Source organism: Xyrauchen texanus, chromosome 15 (genome assembly GCF_025860055.1).
Source record: "Xyrauchen texanus isolate HMW12.3.18 chromosome 15, RBS_HiC_50CHRs, whole genome shotgun sequence".
NCBI classification, from domain to species: Eukaryota; Metazoa; Chordata; class Actinopteri; order Cypriniformes; family Catostomidae; genus Xyrauchen; species Xyrauchen texanus.
In genome coordinates, this window is record NC_068290.1 from 39,068,999 (window position 1) to 39,089,782 (window position 20,784).

At 39.2% G+C, this 20,784-nt stretch overlaps 1 protein-coding gene across 1 annotated transcript in view; it reads right to left on the reverse strand.

Annotated features, from left to right (window-relative positions):
- LOC127655529 (adenylate cyclase type 3-like) overlaps positions 1 to 20,784 on the reverse strand; it is a 60,379-nt gene that overhangs the window by 23,052 nt on the left and 16,543 nt on the right. The window contains exons 7-11 of the mRNA XM_052143413.1: positions 17,962 to 18,127; positions 17,755 to 17,874; positions 12,606 to 12,748; positions 8,173 to 8,334; positions 7,545 to 7,632 (exon numbers count right to left, since the gene is read on the reverse strand). Coding sequence (XP_051999373.1) covers positions 7,545 to 7,632; positions 8,173 to 8,334; positions 12,606 to 12,748; positions 17,755 to 17,874; positions 17,962 to 18,127 — 679 coding nt within the window. The remainder of the gene's footprint in view (positions 1 to 7,544; positions 7,633 to 8,172; positions 8,335 to 12,605; positions 12,749 to 17,754; positions 17,875 to 17,961; positions 18,128 to 20,784) is intronic.

Below are 20,784 nucleotides of genomic sequence, written 5' to 3' on the forward strand. Positions count from 1 at the left end.
TGACTATCAGTGAACAGTGAAAGACATCTGCAACATGGCTAAAATATCGGGTATACTTTAATTTTTTGCAACCATGGTGATATCTATCATAAACATGAAAATCCCTGTTTTGACGTGAAGGATAAACTCAATGAAAAAGCGAAATTATCCTCTGGTTTCACAGTTGCGCAGAAATTTCGTTTATGTCTACATTTTTTCCAACCTCGATTTTTTTTTGTTATTTTACCTTTTACAGGTTTTGCTATTATGACCTGTACAAATGTTTAAGAAAGTGTTAAAGTCCCTGTAAAGGGAATAAAAAAAAATCTAAACGCATTATAAATGTTAAATGTATTGCTAAAACACATTACAAAGACTGAACTGTGAAGTTCCGCTGTCGCCATATCTGTTTCCGGTTTACTTGCGCGTCGCCCAAAATGTCTGTTTTTACTCGATGTCTCCAGAATCTTCCGAAAATACGCGTCAGCGATGTTCATCGCATTGTTGATGCCTGGTCCCCTGCTCCGACAAGCAAGAGGGACAAGGGCTTTACACTCTACATATCGAGTTATCTGCACAACTACAAGGGTAAGCATTTTAATCTAATGTGGTGTGCCAGCAGATAGCGGCTAAGCTAGTTCGCCACGTGTTCATTTTTTATGTAAAGTTAGTATATAAACTTTTTTTTTCTTAGTTTTAAAGCAGACTGTTTGTTAATTTTTGTGATAATTGTAATATAAATTATATTAACTTGCTCTCCTCTCAGTTTCTAATAAAGATCAGGGCACAGGTGAAGTCACTGTCAGGGCATTGTGCTACAGGTCCATGAGGAAAACAGATAAACCTCACAGTTTGAGTGTATGGTGAAGCTAGAATTGATAAGACCGCAGTTACAGGCTTGTTACTTTAATAGCCCGATGTTCCTGGGGACTCGGCTAAGGTTATTCATGTTTAATGTAACTCAAATCAAATGAAAACAGTTATTGTAGGCAGGTAAGTTTCCCTAGCTGGTCCCTCTGTGTAAAATGCGTTCTTATTCAAGTTTTCAACTCAGTCATTCGTTTAAGATGCAATCTTGTGTTATAAGTATTAGGCTATCATGATTATACATTGAGCAAGCTATATAAATAAGTATTTAATATAATAAAAGTGTAGAGCAACAACCGAGGGTGTAAGGTAAAGGCTGAATATTGTAGACTTATTACAATATGTTGCATGTTTGAATTAAAATACCTGTGGATATGCAGGAGCACACACTCTACAAAGGCCTGACTGGAGATTTGCCTGATCTATCCGTCCTTCAGGTGAGTAGGGATACAACAATAGCAAATTTCACTGTACAGTATGATATATCAACCAAAATCTGTATACCAAAATTTCATTATTTTCTTTTTCCTCCCTTTTACAAACAAATATTCTGCTTCAAAGAAAAAAATGAAATTGATGTTATCATAAGGGTTCTTCATTATGAACTTGTATGCCATGCATAACATACTGTGGATAGAAATTACAGGGAAAGTTACTGGTATGATAATTGTGGTTATATTATATTACTATTATATTTAGTGTATTGCTAATCAATATATTGTTACTTCCCAGGTGACAGCGGCTCACTTCAAGAGCAGGAGAAGCAAGTTGGGACAATGCTGAAGACATTTGCTCGCACTGGGCAATCGGGTACAACTTGTAAACAACACCTGTGGTTGTTGGTTTAATTCCCACTGGGGCCACCTGTACATGTAGTAGACCTAGATATAAATGTCATAGTTTAGTAGTTGAAGGACCAGGACTGACTACTTTATTCTTTTATTCTGGGAACCCCTGTAGGTGCAGATCAAACCCTAATGCTGCGACGTCTTGGAGTTTGGCGATGTTGTGGGTAGCTTGGACAACAAAATGCTATGCTGCAACATTTCAGTGCCAATGTGTCTGTTGGAGAGTTATCCCTGCCAGGGGATCTGTTACTCCCCCCTAGACACCCAGGAAGAGTTGGCGTTGCTTGACAACAGTTTGAGGCAGGATAAAGAGCTCCAGCAACGATTTGTAAGAGTGCCGATTTCGTTTATAACGCCATAGGGTAATCTAAAAAGTAAAATTAAGATCGTACACTGCATATTCTACAGTCTGAATCCACAGCCTGTCACATTTTAAATTTATGAGAAGCTTCAGAGAAATGTAATTTGTAACGTTTTTTTGGTATTTTCAGCTTCGGTTTTTGGCAATCAAATGTGGGAGGGACCTAAAGACAACCGTGTGGCGAATGCTTCAGAGTATCTTCTCTAATCACCTTTCCATCAATACAACCTGGACTGGTGTAGGGGATAAAGCATGTTTTAGAGACATGTTCCTGAAGACCATTGTTCAAAGTAAGTTGGATATTTTTTTATATTTAAGTAGATGTGTAAGACCTTATGCCATTCAAATGGAATGACAGATCTTTATTTTCTACAGGAGCCATCCGGAAGAACCCGGCAACCCAGGATGCCACTGATGAGGCGATCCAGGTTAACGCTACGTTACCTGAAAGGAGCATCTGAACATGAAGGTGGAAAAGGCGCCGCACAGCTGAGAGGGACCCACAGCCGACCCCTTAAACCTAGGCTGACTACTGACACCCCAGCATCACTGACAACTGGAACCCTTTCTTTATCCTGCAGTCAGTAACATCAAGACCCCTAAAAAAGCCTGCTAAAAGTGTCAGACTACACTCACCCAATCCACACTGTTCACTGTGGAAATTGCTTTTTTTTTTTTTTTTCTTTTCTCTCGTGACCCTGCTTTGAGGGCAGCTCCTTGGATGAATATGGGATGGTTTGTCCTTTTATACAGGCGCACGAGGAATCACTGAAGATATGCTAATTTGCACTGCCTCATTCTGGAGGTCGGGGAAAACCGGTGATTCTTAGCCCACTACGCCACGCAGTCCCCAACCTCTCCAGACATTCTGATTGGCTGTGTTCTCTACAGCCAGATTTTCTGCTGTTAATTATATTTATTCCCACTTGTTGTCATGTGTAAGTTGAATGTCAAAATGTATATTATACCTGTTATCCTGCACATTCCTTGATACCAAAGATCTCAATTATTTCATATACAATTTGCTGCTTATTTCATTGTTACAGTGCTTAACTATTCTATTTTTAAATATAGCTTGTAAATCCTAGATTATACATCTAATACTTGATATTTGCACATTATCTGGTATCAAATATTCTACTTACCGTGACTTTAGTATTGGCTTAGTTCATTCCGTCAGTGCTTAACGATTCTATTATAGTTTGTAAATCCTATTTCATGCCTGATATTTGATATTGCACATTAACTAGTACCAAAAATTCTACTTTCATTCCGTCACAGTGCTTAACTGTTATTCTATTGTTAAATATAGCTTGTAAATCCTTGTGCCACAGGTCAGCATTGCAGTTATAATGGTATATTCTACTCCAGAGCTTTACTCTAAATTATTATCAGTTAACCTATTGTTAGAAATGACTTGTAAATATGATGTTATACCTCAATTTATTTGGTATCCTGCAATTAATTTGGTACCAAATATCCTCATTGCTTATGTTTACTGGTAATTCTTTTCATCCCAGAGCTGACCTCTTTATATTATTAACAATTATTGTAAGTGTTACAATAGTGTTTTTACCAAAATTGAATTGGAAACCTGCATGTTCTTTAGTGTGTGTGTGTGTGTGTGTGTGTGTATATATATATAATGTTTGTATTTTTCTGTTATTTATATTTCAGTGATCTGACATCTTGTTTCAGTGACAGTTACTGTACTTTGAAATGTGGAATTAAAACGCCAAATGGAAATTTGTCTGGTTTGATCAATCATTATTCTTGATAAACTGCATGCTATAAATATATATATTTAAAAAAAAAAATATATATATATATATATATATATATATATATATATATATACAATAAGCGGCGGCAGATCGCTCGAAAAGCGTTTGCCTCCGACGGTCCGCCTCGATATAACGGCGGCGGAACGGCGGATAGCCAGCGGGCCGCCGCTGAACGAAGCGGTAGGAAGGCGGCTGCCGCTTTTAAAGCGGCTGCCGCCGGCGGTGCACCGTCAAACGTGTTTGCGATATCGCCATTCTGCCGCTTCTACTGCCGCCGGAGCACCGCCAGCGGCCCGCCGACTTATTGCTATCTGGGATGCTGCTGTTCATCACTATGTTTTCGACTCAGTAATATAAATTACGGTGGTTTCTATTTTTAATATTATATAAAGTGTAAATAGTCGAGCTATTGATTTGACGCGTTAATTCAGTGCATTTAATTATCCATCCATCCATCCATCTTCAACCGCTTATCCGAAGTCGGGTCACGGGGGCAGCTGCTTCAGCAGGGGGCCCCAAACTTCCCTATCCCGAGCCACATTAACCAACTCTGACTGGGGGACCCCGGGGCTTTGCCACTGCGGAGTTGTTTGACTACCTCAGTGACCTCCCCCAGGGAAATAGAATCTGATCCCCCATCATCCTCCGGCTCTGCCTCTACCATAGAGGGCGTGTTGGGATTTAGGAGTTCTTCAAAGTGTTCCTTCCACCGCCCAATAACCTCCTCAGTTGAGGTCAACAGCGTCCCATCTTTGCTGTATACAGCTTGAATGGTTCCCCGTTTCCCCCTCCTAAGGTGGCGGACGGTTTTCCAGAAGCACTTTGGTGCGGACCGAAAGTCCTTCTCCATGGCTTCTCCGAACTTTTCCCACACCCACTGCTTTGCCTCCCTCATGGCCGAGGCCGCAGCCCTTCGGGCCTGTCGGTACCTTGCAACTGCCTCCGGAGACCTCCGGGACAACAAATCCCGGAAGGCCTCTTTCTTCAGTCGGACGGCTTCCCTGACCACCAGTGTCCACCATGGTGTTCGAGGGTTACCACCCCTTGCGGCACCTAAAACCTTGAGGCCGCAGCTTTCCACCGCGGCTTCGGCAATGGAAGCTTTGAACATTGCCCACTCCGGTTCAATGTCCCCAACCTCCGCAGGGATGCCTGGAAAGCTCCGCCGGAGGTGTGAGTTGAAGATCTCAGATCTCAGCTATATTTAAAAATAGACAGGGACCTCCTCCAAACGTTCCCAGTTCACCCGCACTACTCGCTTGGGCTTCCCAGGTCTGTCCAGAGTCTTTCCCCACCCCCTGACCCAACTCACCACCAGATGGTGATCGGTTGACAGCTCTGCCCCTCTCTTTACCCGAGTGTCCAAAACATATGGCCTCAGATCCGACGACACGATTACAAAATCGATCATCGACCTTCGGCCTAGGGTGCTCTGGTACCACGTACACTTATGAGCATCCTTATGTTCGAACATGGTGTTTGTTATAGATAATCCATGACTAGCACAGAAGTCTAATAACAAACATCCACTTGAGTTCAGATCAGGGAGGCCGTTCCTCCCAATCACGCCTTTCCAGGTGTCCCTGTCATTTCCCACGTGTGCGATGAAGTCACCCAGCATCACTATGGAGTCCCCTACTGGGGCCCTATTCAGGACTCCATTCAGGTTCTCCAAGAAGGCCGAATACTCTGAACTGCTGTTCGTTGATACTCGTGAGTATCCCCACACCCGCCCGTCGCCTCACACCCTGGGAAACTCCAGAGAAGAATAGAGTCCATCCCCTATCCAGGAGTACGGATCCAGAGCCAAAACTGTGCGTCGATGTAAGCCCCACCAGATCCAACTGGTAACGCTCCACCTCCCTCACTAGTTCCGGCTCCTTCCCCCAGTGAGGTGAAATTCCACGTCCCCAGAGCAAGCCTTTGCTGCCCGGGTCTGGTCCGTCGAGGCCCACGGCCTTCACTGCCGCCCATATGACAGCGCACCCGACTCCTGCGGTTCCTCCAATGGGTGGTGGGCCCAAGGGATGTAGAGGGGGGTTCCACGTCGCTTCTTCGGGCTGTGCCCGGCCAGCATTTAATTATATAGAAAAATAATGGATTCAAAAAATGAATGCAGTTAATCATGTCCCAGGACCGTAAATAGGAATATTCCAACCATTGTAGGCAGTAAGTGAAACTCCATCTGTACTGACAACAAACCACACTTGACACAAGTGACAGCACAAGATGAGAACACATTCTTGCGTTCAAACACGGAGTGCAATTTTGAATGCATGGATCTCAAGACGTGTTTTAAGCTAGCTTTAACTTATCACAGCGACCTAATAATGGTATGTTTATGACACGACGCAACCAAAGTGAGATGCTCCAAAAGCATCCGTCTGACGCAGGTGCACATTGATGCATCGTTAGACAAGCTCTTATGATATATCTCAGATTGATTGACAAATTCAGTTGCAAAATGGATTGCTGTGAACTTTAGACCAGTGATTGCTTATGTTCAATAATATGCAAATAAATATATTGCCTTATACATATACAAAGCCACTTTTTGTATTGTCTTATTAATGCTTTACATGTCTGCCACAATAATTTAAAGCATGTTAATTATCTGAATTATATTTATATTTATTTATAAGAATTGAAATACTAACTATTTAAACATTATATATTGAATTGGTGTTATCTGTCGGCCTTTCAAGGCAAATATTTATATAAACAATTAATTACATTTATTTCAATTAAATGACTAAAGGTATGCGTAGCATGGAGAAATTATCTTAGTAATGAGATTTCACAAGTGTCTTTTGACTCAATGAGTCTGCATCATTGAGTTTTTGTCATTTTCTGGCGCCATCTCCTGGTGGCCATATGTAACATTGTGCTTCATGTGGATTATCTAATGATCAATGCATCTGATTACCTTGTATGTGGGCTTGTTTGAAAGATAATCACCTCTTCTAAGTAATAGCATGTGATATATTATGACCCGTTTCTTTTTCGTGAAGTTATAAGCGAAATGCGGCATATAAGCAACACCAACATAATTGTCATAGACATATACTTAGCTATTACTCCCAATATATTTGTCTGTGAGTAAAACAAATGGGCTGATTGTACTCTATTCTTTGAGAGCTTTCCAACAACATATGACATATGGCTATTTGATGAGATTGATTTTTTACTGATTGCAATAATATGTACAGTGCAATTGTTTTTTAGATAAATGATCAAAACGGAACACTTCTGATTCATCTGCAAATTTCAAAGCACTCGTTCAGTTTTGGTCATAATGCCAACATGCGTTGAAAAGTAGAGCTTCTACGCTTTCAAACGATACCTATTTTGTGTCGGTCAAGACTGTAGTTTTTAATATTTTGCCGATTGTTTTTTTGCTTAAAGGTTTAATTCTGTCACTCTAATTGAGATCCTTTTATTTTTTTGTGCCAGATAAATCCTGCTCATATTGTTGTATATTTGAAAAGATAAATATTAATTATTAGATAGATATTGCCTCCCCTCTTCCCTGAAATTGCTAGTTAGCTACGTCTTATAAGCAGCTTGTGGAAGGGAAGCTAAATTACCAAAGTCAATTCCCTAACATTGGATTTATCACGTACAGAATGGAATGAAGAAATGTCCTACCCAGTGGACACATGTTCTGTGAGATTGGTTAAGAAAGGTGTTAGATCAATCACTCACTCGTGGGAAAATGGCTGCCAGTGAACAGATAGTGAGAATGAGAAGCAAGACTTCCCCCACTGCCAGAGTCACATAGTTTGCTACCAACCTAAAACAGACACACAGACAGACCGGAGATGAAAAGGAAGTCAGACAGGTTTAGAACGAAATGAGGGTGAATTAATGACGACAGAATTTTCAATTTTGGGTAAAATGACTGTGATGTCACACCACAGGCAACCGCACTTTTGACTTTTCTGCAGATTTCAAAAGGTATTATAAAGGGATATTTTTATATCTATGGTTTACAGTGAAGAAACATACAGTATATATTGGTTCTTTCTAAACTATCTGCAAAACAAGTTTTAACTTGGTTCAATAGGCCTGTGTAAATTTCTTGGAACACTAACAGCACTTTTTGGGCATTTTTGCTCAGTTTGAAGGAAGTGCTCATTCAACGCAGTTCTTTTCTGGTATGCTAAAAGAACTCGGAAGTGCTGCTACCTAGCGTTTGTTTGTAAACATTAACTTCATCATGAAAGTAATCACTATATAGCAAATAGACTCTGATTGACCTTTGGATCCTGAATGAACCGGCTCAGATGCGATCAGGTGTGTTTGTGTAGTGATGAGTTAATAGTTGACTAACCTGGGGTCAATGAGCGCCTCCATGATAGCAGTGAAGAGCAGCACCACACATGAGCAGCTAAACGCCGCTCCGCTCTGCTTCTCCTTCTCAACAGAGAAGCGCGTCTCCAGCTCCGGATCCGTGAAGCGCAGAGACAGACGATTAGTGTACTTCCCTTTGAGCCTGTAGTGTTTATGGAAACATAATTGTATTTTATGTACCCTCATGTATTTCCAAACCTCATGACATGTATTTCTTCAGTGGAACAAAAAGACAGTAGTTAACAATTCTTCACGTAACTACAGTTCTTAGTGAGCATGTTTGTCACGCTTCAATGACGAGGAAAAATGCACCATTAAAGTATCATAAAAGTAGACCATACGGCTTGTGCGTTCTATTCCAAGTCTTCTGAAGCAAGACAATAGCTTTTTATTCACTGACAATCTTTCTCAACACTCGAGCACACAAATCTCATTTGCTGTCGCATTTTCACTGCACACAATCAGTCATGTGACAAGCGTAAACTAGGAGTGGTCGATATGTCTAAAATCTTATGTCAAGGTATGAATAATTTTATAGCATAGTGAAATATATATATTGATTTAGAAATAAATAAACATATTGTAATGCCTATTTTTGGATAATCCAGGCAGTGAATTAAATATGTTATAAATCAGAATGAGATTTATTGCCAGGTATGCTTACACATATAAGGAATTTGTCTTGGTGACAGAAGCTTCCAGTGCACAAACAATACAACAACAAGACGGAGATAATAATACAAAAACAGAATTAACATAAAAAGCAAATTTAAAATATAAGTATATATAGAAATACACAATAAGACAAATATATATCTATCTATATTTATATCTATATATATTAGGGCTGTCGATACAATTTTTTTATTTAATTTATTACATGGTGTCCTGATTAATTAATCGCATATACAAATATTTGCTGAGAAAGCCCCTCATATAACAATAATTCAATATATAATGATGCAATAATTATACATAGTTATCTTTAAATATTAAAAACATTACATATATATATATATATACATATATCTATATATATATATATATATATATATATATATATATATATATATATATATATATATATATAAAATATTCAGATCATTAAAGGGTAACTAAACCCTAAACCAACTTTTTTAGTTAATGATCTGTAAGAATGGGGCTTTATTAGTACTGGCCATTGATTCAAGTAATTTTTTTGACATTTGTGTATAAAGTGTTTTAATTCTACAATATAACGTCTGAGTGCTGCCCTCTTCAGGTTGAACGGTGGCTACTGCAGTTGAATTTTCCTATTGGCTGTTTGCGGTACTTCGTGACGTAACCGGTGACAGCTGACGGTACGAGCTACCACGCCCATGGCAGTATAAAAACCATCTCGTTTCGTCAAAACCACTGTAGCGAGTCAGGAGTTGGAATTGTGAGTATTGAAAACGATCAGGATAGAGTATTTTAGCATCTATTTAGCATAGCATTTATATAGTTATTTAGATTATTTAGTGTAGTCTAGGTAGTTAATTAGCATATTTGTTAGTGTAGTATTGTTAGAAGCATAGTTAGTTAGTAGCATAGTATTAGCGTCAGTTAGGATAGCTTCAAGTTAGCGTAGATTATCTGTATTTAGTACAGTGGTCAGGATGGTACGTAGGTGTAGTGTTGCTGGTTGCAACAGCACTGCTGGACTGTATAGCTTTCCAGCAGACTTGGAAATTAGGCGCCAATGGTTGCATGTCCTTGGCCTGGAAGACCACGAGTTCCCGCCTAGAGCTGTAGGAGTGTGCAAACTGCATTTTACGCGGGATTGCTTCTCCAACGCAATGGAGGTGGAAATGGGCTTCTCCAAACAGCTTGCGCTGAAAAGCGACGCAGTGCCAAACGCTGCTCCTCCTGCATGGACTCCACCACCGCAGCGGCGTCTTGAGGTGAGTGATCATATATATTTGAATCACAATTTATGGTTAGGCTAAAGTTAATCCTCTGGGGTAGACAAACGCGCCGGCGCATTTGCTGGATTTTTTCACATAGCGGCAAAATATGAATATGCCGACAGAGCTCGCGCTATTGACATCAACTCGATAAAACTCATCAGATTCATGTAAATGTCGTCTTGCGACCGTGTGAGGAATAATAATAACATAATAGTAATACTCCTGGAGAAAATTACCACTCCAGTCACTCTCCATTTTAGAGTCTGACAGCAGCTGTCAATTAATCTGTCACTACGGGTCTCAGGTGCAAACCCCCCTGCTCAGCCCCGCCCTCGTTTCGTCCCCTCTATCCCCGCTGGGGTCTGCCCACTTTCCCAGCATTTTTCAAATATTGCTAGTGGGTGGAGTCAGACTCTGAGCAGGGGTTTAGTTACCCTTTAAAATGCATTACATTCTTGTAGCAGAAGAGTTAATCATTGATAAGACAATACAAAAAAGCTGCTTTAGAATACAATGTATTGTTTACTACCATATTATTGATCATAAGTCAATCATTGGCATACAGTTCAGAGCAATCCATTCCACAAGTGAATTTGTCAATCAGTTGGAGATTTATTACGAGGGCTTGTTTAAGGGCCCGTCAATTTACACCTGCGTCAGACATGTGTAGCGTCTTGGATGCATTGCGTCATAAACATAAAATGATTAGGTCACTGTGTCAAGTTAAATATAGTTCACTACTTAGAACACATCTTGATATCCCTTAGTTAAAATGTGCACACCATCAAGTGTTTTGAACGCAAGAAAGTAACGTGTGTTTGTGTGTATATCTGCTGGATGGTTGTTTTTCTTCACTGTATAAACTATGCGTTACCACACAGCTGTAGTTTCACTTACTGCCCTCTGGAGTTAACAGGTGTTACTACAAGCTTGCATTTCTCAGGAATCTTCCTTATTACCGGTGGCATTGTGATTCATTTGTGTACATTTTTAATATAACGTTATTTTTTATCAAATTAATCGCACTGAATTAACATGTTAAATTGTCAGCCCTGATATAAATATATATATATACACACACACAGTACATAAGTCTGTAAAAATACGAATCTGTTATATATATTTTGAACCTGAAATCTTTTTTTATTTATTTAATTATTTAAGTCATCTCATAGAGTGTGTATGAATATTTGAAGTGTTTTGTTGTTGTTGTTCCTAATATCAAACATCACTGAACAGACTTTTAGTAAGGGTGACGATGTGTAGTTTAAAACCCTTTATTTTGGCACATGACACAGTGTTGTAGCTGTTTTCCTCATCAGTGGTGATTAGAATGTAGGGCTATTTAGCCGTTTGAGATGTTTGACTTCCTCATAGCGCTTTAAGTTAAAAACTCAATAGAATTAAATGGGTCATGTAGGTTTTGTGGTCTGCGCCGTGATATTGATAGAAGCCGGATTGAGTAATGTGATCCCGCTCTGCGCTCTCATCTAAATGCGCATGCAAAAAGAGAGACATATTTATCACTTATGAAGTGCCGAACGTAAGATGAATGCCAGACATTTTCAGTGCCGGAAAAACCCTCTCCATGTTTTTTCAATTCTCAGTCTCACGTGACGCCCTGCCCACTGATAGATCCATGCACGCCACACACATACACTATACAGCAAAATCTCTATCAAATGCACTATATATTGTCGGCACGATCTATCTCGTAATATCTCCCAATCCTAGCATGAACCAATACGGTTTCATGAACGACGTCAATCACAAATTATATTTGAGCGCTACTACAGAGGGGAAGGCGTTTAAAATCTTAAGGAGTTTGTCCTTGCCACTGTTACTGTTGCCTTTTGGTTTCCTCACTGAGGTTTGTAAAGCACTAAACTGCTTTGGAACAATATGCTTTGTAAAAAGGATTCTAGAAACATAACCAAACTGAATATTTTTAGTTGAATATAGCACACAAGAAAAGAAAAAGTCTACTTTTATGATATCTTCATGATGCTTTTTGGACGTTGTCAGTAGAAATCCATACAACGAAATACACTTTTAACTTTATGGAAAAAAGCAGCTTGGATTTTCAGCCTAATATCTAACACACACACACACACACACACACACACACACACACACACATGTTTGGTTTCCATGTTTTATGGGGACTTTCCATAGACATAATGGTTTTTATACTGTACAAACTTTATATTCTATCCCCTAAACCTAACCCTACCCCTAAACCTAACCCTCACAGAAAACATTCTGCATTTTTACATTTTCAAAAAACATAATTTAGTATGATTTATAAGCTGTTTTCCTCATGGGGACCGACAAAATGTCCCCACAAGGTCAAAAATTTTGGGTTTTACTATCCTTATGGGGACATTTGGTCCCCACAAAGTGATAAATACACGCCACACACACACACACACACACACACACACACACACACACACACACACACACACACACACAGAGTACTCACGCTTGTACAGTCTCTCTCTCCAGCAAAGCTTCGTTGAGGAGTTTGTTGAGCTCCTGTTCATTCTCCTGAGCGTCAATCACTCTCTCAGCCAGATCACGCAGACGCAGTCGACGGCGAGGGTTCGGAAACGAAGGGTTCACCACCTAACACACATCAGCATGCTGTCTTTACCATACAGAATAATGATGCTGCCTACAAAGATACCATTTTGAACCAGAAGTCATTTTGATACAAGAGGTCATTTTTTACAATAAATGTCCACACAAACAGCCCTCCTAAGTGCTCTTCTCTCCTAAGAGTTCTTCTTTTGTTTTTGCCGATTCACATTCTTCATGCATATTGCCACCTACTGGGCAGGAAGGAGAATTTATAGTAAAAAAAGGACTGATATATTAACCCAGGGGCGTAGGAGCCATTATACGTGGGGGGGACATGACAATCTAAGTTTTGTCCCCCCCACTATTTCCCAATGTAAGATTTTGTTTTGCATTGCCTGCCTATCTCTGCCGATTTCGGAGTCTCCAAATGAATCCATTCTGTAACTTTTAAATAGGCCTACGCCCAATTCAAAGTCACGTTGCTCGCGGTACTAGACAGATCCGCAGACTGTACACTCCGTAAAGTACTGGCATGAAGTTGGTTTGACGGACAACGTTACGTTCAGACGTTCAGCTGTTTTCTTCAGCAGTCTGTTCAAGTTGCAGCTGACAGCCTGTTCTGCATCTAAAGGTAAAACCTCCCACACTTGTCTGTCTGGAGTAAAGTTTTAGAAAATCTTCTTGACTGACAGATCGCGTTCCTTCATCGTTTTGTCGCTATGGTTACACACACACACACACACACACACACACACACACACACACACACACACACACACACACACACACACCGTTGGCGGTGCGCTCAAAGTCATCTGTCAGTTGTGCAGTTACCCAAAATCATGAACGAAGTTAAAACCCTTCATGTCACTGGATGAAATAAAATCGACTAGCAAAAATACAGGAGGCCGCCTTACAAACGAGTGTGTGTGGAGGATATTGTCATTTCGCCGTAAGGTTTTGATAGCGTCATTTATTTATAAGGAGGGCAACACTCCAGTCCAGGAGGTGGCACTAATGCACCTAAAAACGGTTTATTTATGTATGCTTCGGCAGCTGGTGTTTTTATTTCTTGTATGTAAGTCTAGTATGATGTAAATGTGAGGTAAGTTAACGTAGGAAAGGAAACGTGGAAGTAAAAATACTGAAATAAATACTGATAACATATTTTGGGTGGTTTTGTTTGCATTTTGGCGGTTTTTGAACAGTTTTTGGGCTAATTCAGCCGATGAAATGGCAGATTGCTGGTTTTCAGTTTGATCATCAGTTTTGTTGTATTTTGAAATTGTCAAATATAGCCTTAGAAGCAAACTATCTAATTTTATGTTGTGTAAAACAGGCAAATGTTAGCTAATTAGTTAACTAGCTATATGCTATCAAAGCTGATGAACAGCCAAGAGTGTGTGAATGTGCCATTGATACGTGTCCATAAACTATGCAGAAGTAACATTAGTCACAAATTGTTCACACAGAGATGAGCATCCTACAGTACTTTAAGAGGAAGAGGACAGAGGAGAACGGGCTTGTAAGTTTAATGGATAGCTACATACAGTATATTCTAAAATTCACATAGTAAAAGCACTTTAGATCAAATTAGGCCAACGGCATGTCATCAGAGTTTGCATTGAAACCAGTTCTGTGTCCTCAAACATTTGTTACTTTCCTAGACAGGAGATGAAGAGACCACAGAACAGGGAGAGTTAGGGCCAAGTGAGACACAGGTAATGGGAATATGACAGAATGCTCATTTGTGTAGGATAACAGAATACATTGGTAAAGTGTCCAGCTAATTTAACTAGTTGTTCTTATGATTAATATACAGGTGCTGGTCATATAATTAGAATATCATCAAAAAGTTGATTTATTTCAGTAATTCCATTCAAAAAGTGAAACTTGGATATTATATTCATTCATTACACACAGACTGATATATTTCAAATGTTTATTTCATTTAATTGTGAGGATTAAAACTGACAAATAATGAAAATACCAAATTCAGTATCTCCGAAAATTTGAATATTACTTAAGACCAACACAAAAAAAAGATTTTTAGAAATGTTGGCCAACTAAAAAGTATGAACATGTAAAGTATGAGCATGTACAGCACTCAATACTTAGTTGGGGCTCCTTTTGCCTGAATTACTGCAGCAATGCGGCGTGGCATAGAGTCGATCTGTCTGTGGCACTGCTCAGGTGTTATGAGAGCCCAGGTTGCTCTGATAGTGGCCTTCAGCTCTTCTGCATTGTTGGGTCTGGCGTATTGCATCTTCCTCTTCACAATACCCCATAGATTTTCTATAGGGTTAAGGTCAGGCGAGTTTGCTGGCCAATTAAGAACAGGGATACCATGGTCCTTAAACCAGGTACTGGTAGCTTTGGCACTGTGTGGAGGTGCCAAGTCCTGTTGGAAAATGAAATCTGCATCTCCATAACGTTGGTCAGCAGCAGGAAGCATGAAGTGCTCTAAAACTTCCTGGTAAACTTCAGAAAGCACAGTGGACCAACACCAGCAGATGACATGGCACCCCAAACCATCACTGACTGTGGAAATAATTTCTTTACACTGGACTTCAAGCAACGTGGATTGTGTGCCTCTCCTCTCTTCCTCCAGACTCTGGGACCTTGGTTTCCACATGAGATGCAAAATTTGCTCTCATCAGAAAAGAGGACTTTGGTCCACTGTGCTTTATTAAATCCAGAGTCAACGCAGCCATCTACCAGGACATTTTCAGAGCACTTCATGCTTGCTTCATTTTCCGGCAGGATTTGCACCTGCCCACACTGCCAAAAGAACCAAAAGCTGGTTCAATGACCATGGTATTACTGTTTAATTTTGATTTCATGGGTTTCATAAGCTGTAAGCCATAATCATCAAAATTATATCAAATAAAGGCTTGAAATATCTCACTTTGCATGTAATGAGTCTATATAATATATTAGTTTCACCTGTTAAGTTGAATTCTTGAAATAATCAACTTTTTGATGATATTCTAATTTTATGACCAGCACCTGTATATATTTGAATGTAAAATGAGTTTATCGCTGAAGCTTTATAATGATAAGCTACGCTAAGTAAAGTGGCTTTTTATGATAACAATTTATAGAGATTGATTTGTGTTATCAACATCAACTCAGTCTCCATCTATCACCAGGCTCTGCCTCAGCCTCTCTCCATTGCCAACCTCTTTATCACAAGGCTCTGTCCCAGCCCGATCATCTTCTAAATGGTGTGTTTTCATTTATGTGTTCTTTATTAAATAAAGTATGTTTTTGTACAGTTCATGGTATGTAGTCATTTGGTTGTTGTTATATTAGATTGCTTCTCTCTGTTTTTATAATCTACCCCGTCTGTCACTGCATATACCCTCTTACAACCAAACTAAGTAGTACAGTCTGTTCCGAAAAGTCATTAGAAATGAGCATTTAAGTGCTTTATATATATTAAAAATATTTTAAAAAGAGGGTAATTTCCCCCGAACCCCCCTAGCATTTCCTGTCCCCCCCAGGTTCAAAATTGCTCCTACGCCCCTGTATTAACCTGATATAAAGTTCTCAACCACACCTATCATATCACTTTTGAAGGTATGGATTTAACCACTGGGATCATATGGATAAATTGTTTGCTGCCTTTATGTGCTCTTTTGATATTCAAAGTTTTGGACCCTTTTGACTTACATTGTGAGAACCTACAGAGTTGGGATATTCTTCTAAACACCTTTGCTAGTGATCAGCATAGGAAAGAAAGATATACACATCTTGGATGCCACGAGGGTGAGGAAATGATGATAGAAAAGTATGTACCACATTCATCCGTACAAACAATAGTAGCAAGTATAAACACCATAGGACCACGCAGCCATTATACTATATATTATAAGATGCATTCTGTTTCCTAGAGATGAACACATTGGGGTGAAAAGTGCAAAACAATCCAATAACAACAGCAAAGGACCTTGTGAAGATGCTGGAGGAAACAGGTAGACAAGTATCTATATCCACAGTAAAATGAGTCCTATATCGTCATAACCTGAAAGGCTGCTCAACAAGGAAGAAGCCACTGCTCCAAAACCGACATAAAAAAAGCCAGACTACAGTTTGCAAGTGCACAAATGGACAATGACCCCTAGCATACCTCCAAAGTTGTGGGAAAATGGCTTAAGGATGACAAAGTCAATGTATTTGAGTGGCCATCACAAAGCCCTGACCTCAATCTGATAGAAGATTTGTGGACAAAACTGAAAAGCATGTGCGAGCTAGGAGGCCAACAAACCTGACTCAGTTACACCAGTTCTGTCTGGAGGAATGAGACAACATTCCTGCAACTTACTGTGATAAGTTTGTAGAAGGCTACCCAAAACATTTGACCCAAGTTAAACAATTTAAAGGCAATGCTACCAAATACTAACAAAGTGTATGTAAACTTCTGACCCATCTGTGAATGTGATGAAAGGAATAAAAGCTGAAATAAATCATTCTCTCTACTATTATTCTGACATTTCACATTCTCACAATAAAGTAGTGATCCTAACTGACCTAAGACAGGGAATTTGTTTCTAAGATTAAATGTCAGGAATTGTGAAAAAATTAGTTTAAATGTATTTGGCTAAGGTGTATGTAAACTTCTGACTTCAACTACACAATAGTTGAAGATCATTTTTACAAACAAACGCTCGCCTGCAGCACTTCCAGGTTAATTTGGCACTTCAGAAAAGAACTGATATTAATGGGTGCATTGTTCAAATTAAGTTGAAAATGCTCAAATATGATCTAAAGGTTATCTTATATGAATAAGCTATCCTGATGAAATACGTTTTAAGAAATGTAATCTACTCCTAGCTAGAAACACATTTATTAAAGCAGTACCATTATTTCTATTACTTACAGTACTTTTGTTCAGGTATATCACCTTTTTTTTACATCAGACTGCATCAGGCCTGAACAGTTTTTGCAATTTGTTTTGTTGCACTGCACGTTCTGTGTTTTTAATTAAGTGGTTTATAAACACAAAAAACAGATCCCACTGGTCTGAATAAAGATAGAAAAGTCAGTACCCGTGTATCCAGCTCCTCTGGCTCCTCCGGTGTGGTACATGCAGTGTGGACAGTCCCATTACACTCTGTAGTGTTGATCAGTAGAGGAGAATTCCCATTAGATGACGTCACTGACAGCTTCTGGAAAGAAACATTGAGGACAGAGTAAGAAACAGAGGAAGAAAAGAGATAAAAATGACAGCAGCAGCAACAGGATGTGACACTCACTACTCCATTAATGCCGTTCTTGCCCACAGGTCCCTTTGACACCACCACCAGGTATGTCTCGATGCCCCTCTCTTTCAGGTATTCACAGCGGTCTCCCCCGTTTCCGGGCTCCACATCAAACTCTCCATGCAGGCACTCCAGGGTGTTCTGGGAGATGTGGACTCGCCTGCCAGAAACATGTGAGTTGTGCAAACGTGCTTTGAGTCCTTTAATAGCAAACATAACCAGTCTTTTTTTACTGATTACACAATACATGCTGAATGTGTTGCAGTTTATCAACGTTTATTTCTTTGGATAATGGACGAACTGAATTCACTAAACAGTTTTGGCACTTTTGCATGTGGTATTTCAGCACAAAACCTGCTTCTTTAGGCCAGGTCACATTTTTACCTTTGCAAGGCAAAATTCCACGGGCAAAGAAGCTTGGGCAGATGTTGAACACGTGTGAAACCAGCAAAAAATGGTCAATGGTTACGCAGCCTCTTTTTAATGCTGCACTTTATAATCTGAGAGAGTAATGTTAAAAAGTTGATGCTAAAATCATATCCTTGTCCATTGTGAATACTCAGTTTAGCTGTGTACGAAGCTCTGCCCACAAAGGTCACTGCCAAACCATGCTACTTCTTATTGGTCAAAAGTGGCAAAACTGTCAAAGTTCACTAACTCCACGCGACATCCGTGAGGGGAAATTCTTCACCACCTGAAGTCCATTGCGCAAAATTCACAATCACGCAGATTCCCATTAAGATGACTATATTTCCCCTGTGGAATTTCGCCATGCAAAGGTAAACATGACCGCGCCTTTAGGCCATGTCCAAACGAATACGTTTTAATTTGAAAACATTCATTTATCTACGCTTACGCCTCTCATCCACACTACAATTACTTTTTACTCCACTGAAAACTGACTGTTGATCTCCTGCAGCCCCCATATTACACAGGGGCGTTCAATCAAAACTTGTTTGTTTATGTAAAAACAGGTCCTCCCCACAATAGTGACAACAGAACACAACACAGCTGCACACAAAACAGAGAACAGAACTTCCAAAACATGTCTGAAGAGTTTGTAGTCGAAGAGTTGATGCATTTCTATGCCCAGCCTTATTTTTTGAAAGTTTTTGGGCCTGTGCCAGTTCACAGCGAAAGAATGTACCATCGCTCATCACTGCTGGTTAGGACAAAAACTCTGATTAACATAGAAAAGATACCTTTTATCACGTGTCGTTTACCGTCAGGTTAGGACATTACACTGTGGCTGCTGTGGTTTGATTTCTGAGTACTCTGTTAAAAAAAATAAGGCTGGGCATAGAAATGCATCAATTCTTCGACTACAAACTCTTCAGACATGTTTAGGAAGTTCTGTTCTCCGTTTTGTGTGCAGCTGTGTTGTTGTCACTATCACTGTGGAGGACCTGTTTTTATATAAACAAACTAGTTTTGATTGAATGCCCCAATGTCGCCAGAAAATTGTGTTAACTGTTGCTCTCGTGCCCTATCATGAACATCAACAGTCAGAGAATATTTTCACTAAATAATACATTAGATTTCAGGTTTGTTTCTCACCAAATCTTATTATCTGCTTTCATAACAATCATGAGTCTCATGGAATAATTTATTAAGTCTTCTGAATGATACTTCTGTGTTCTTTTGAAGCTTTAAGTGGTGGTTACTATAAACTGATATTGTATGACAACAATGAGCACAACATTTTCATAATTTCTCGCTTTGTGTTAATAAAAAGAAAGAAAGTCAGAATGAAAGTCATATTTGGTTATAACAACACAGGGATGAGTAAACAAGGACTGCATTTTAATTTTTGGGTGAACTTATCCTTTAACTAGGTGCTAACTTTTTAAAATCAATTGCCCTCAGGGGACAAATAAAGTAGCAGTGCTGGTATAACACTACAAGATTGAGTATTTAAATTAAGCCATTGTCATTCTTTTCAGCACAAACACATCTCTATTCTATGTTAAATAGGCTTTTTTTAGATTGTGCTTTATTCATAAATTCAACGCTATTTAACGCTAGTTAACATGGCACTATTAATGTCTGGAAAACAGCAATTAATTAAGTTTTCATTAAAAAACGATATTTGTGTATGTAATCTAGCAATAATGGCAGCAGTAATTCATAAAATAATAAGTGTGTCATATCTCTTATCATTAATGGTAATATATCAAAATGCACTGTTTTGTCAGATTACCTGGATTACATTGGTGAAGTAGTCTGCTGAATTCTCCATAAGCACTGAGAACCAATACACAAGATGGGGAATTTTGCTGTGCCAATTGCATTCAGCACAATCAAAACTCAGGTATCAGAAAAATGCAGACTGTACACTGCAAATACACAATGCTATCAGCGGGCGCAATTCATTCTTAAAGGAATAATCCGGGTTCAGTAAAAGTTAAGGTCAATGGACAGCATTTGTGGCATAATGCTGATTACCAATAAATAAATAAATAATTCAACGAGCCCTCCTTTTCTTTAAAAAAGCAAAAATGTGGGTTACAGTCAGGCACATACAATGGAAGTGAATGGGTTAATCCATAAACATTAAAAAGGTTTAGTCACAAGCTGTAAACAATATGTTTGTTACCATGATTTTAGAGTGATAAAACCATTCTAATCTTTTCTGTGTAAAGTTATATCCAATTTTACAACTTTGTTGCCATGACGGTGCAATACCGTAAACCCTAAAACCATAAAGCAACTGTAAAAATTAAGACATAAACAACTTTATGGCTCAAATAATACACAAGTAAAAATGTTTACTTTAAACCCTCCAAACATTGGCCCCATTTATTTCATTGTAAGTGC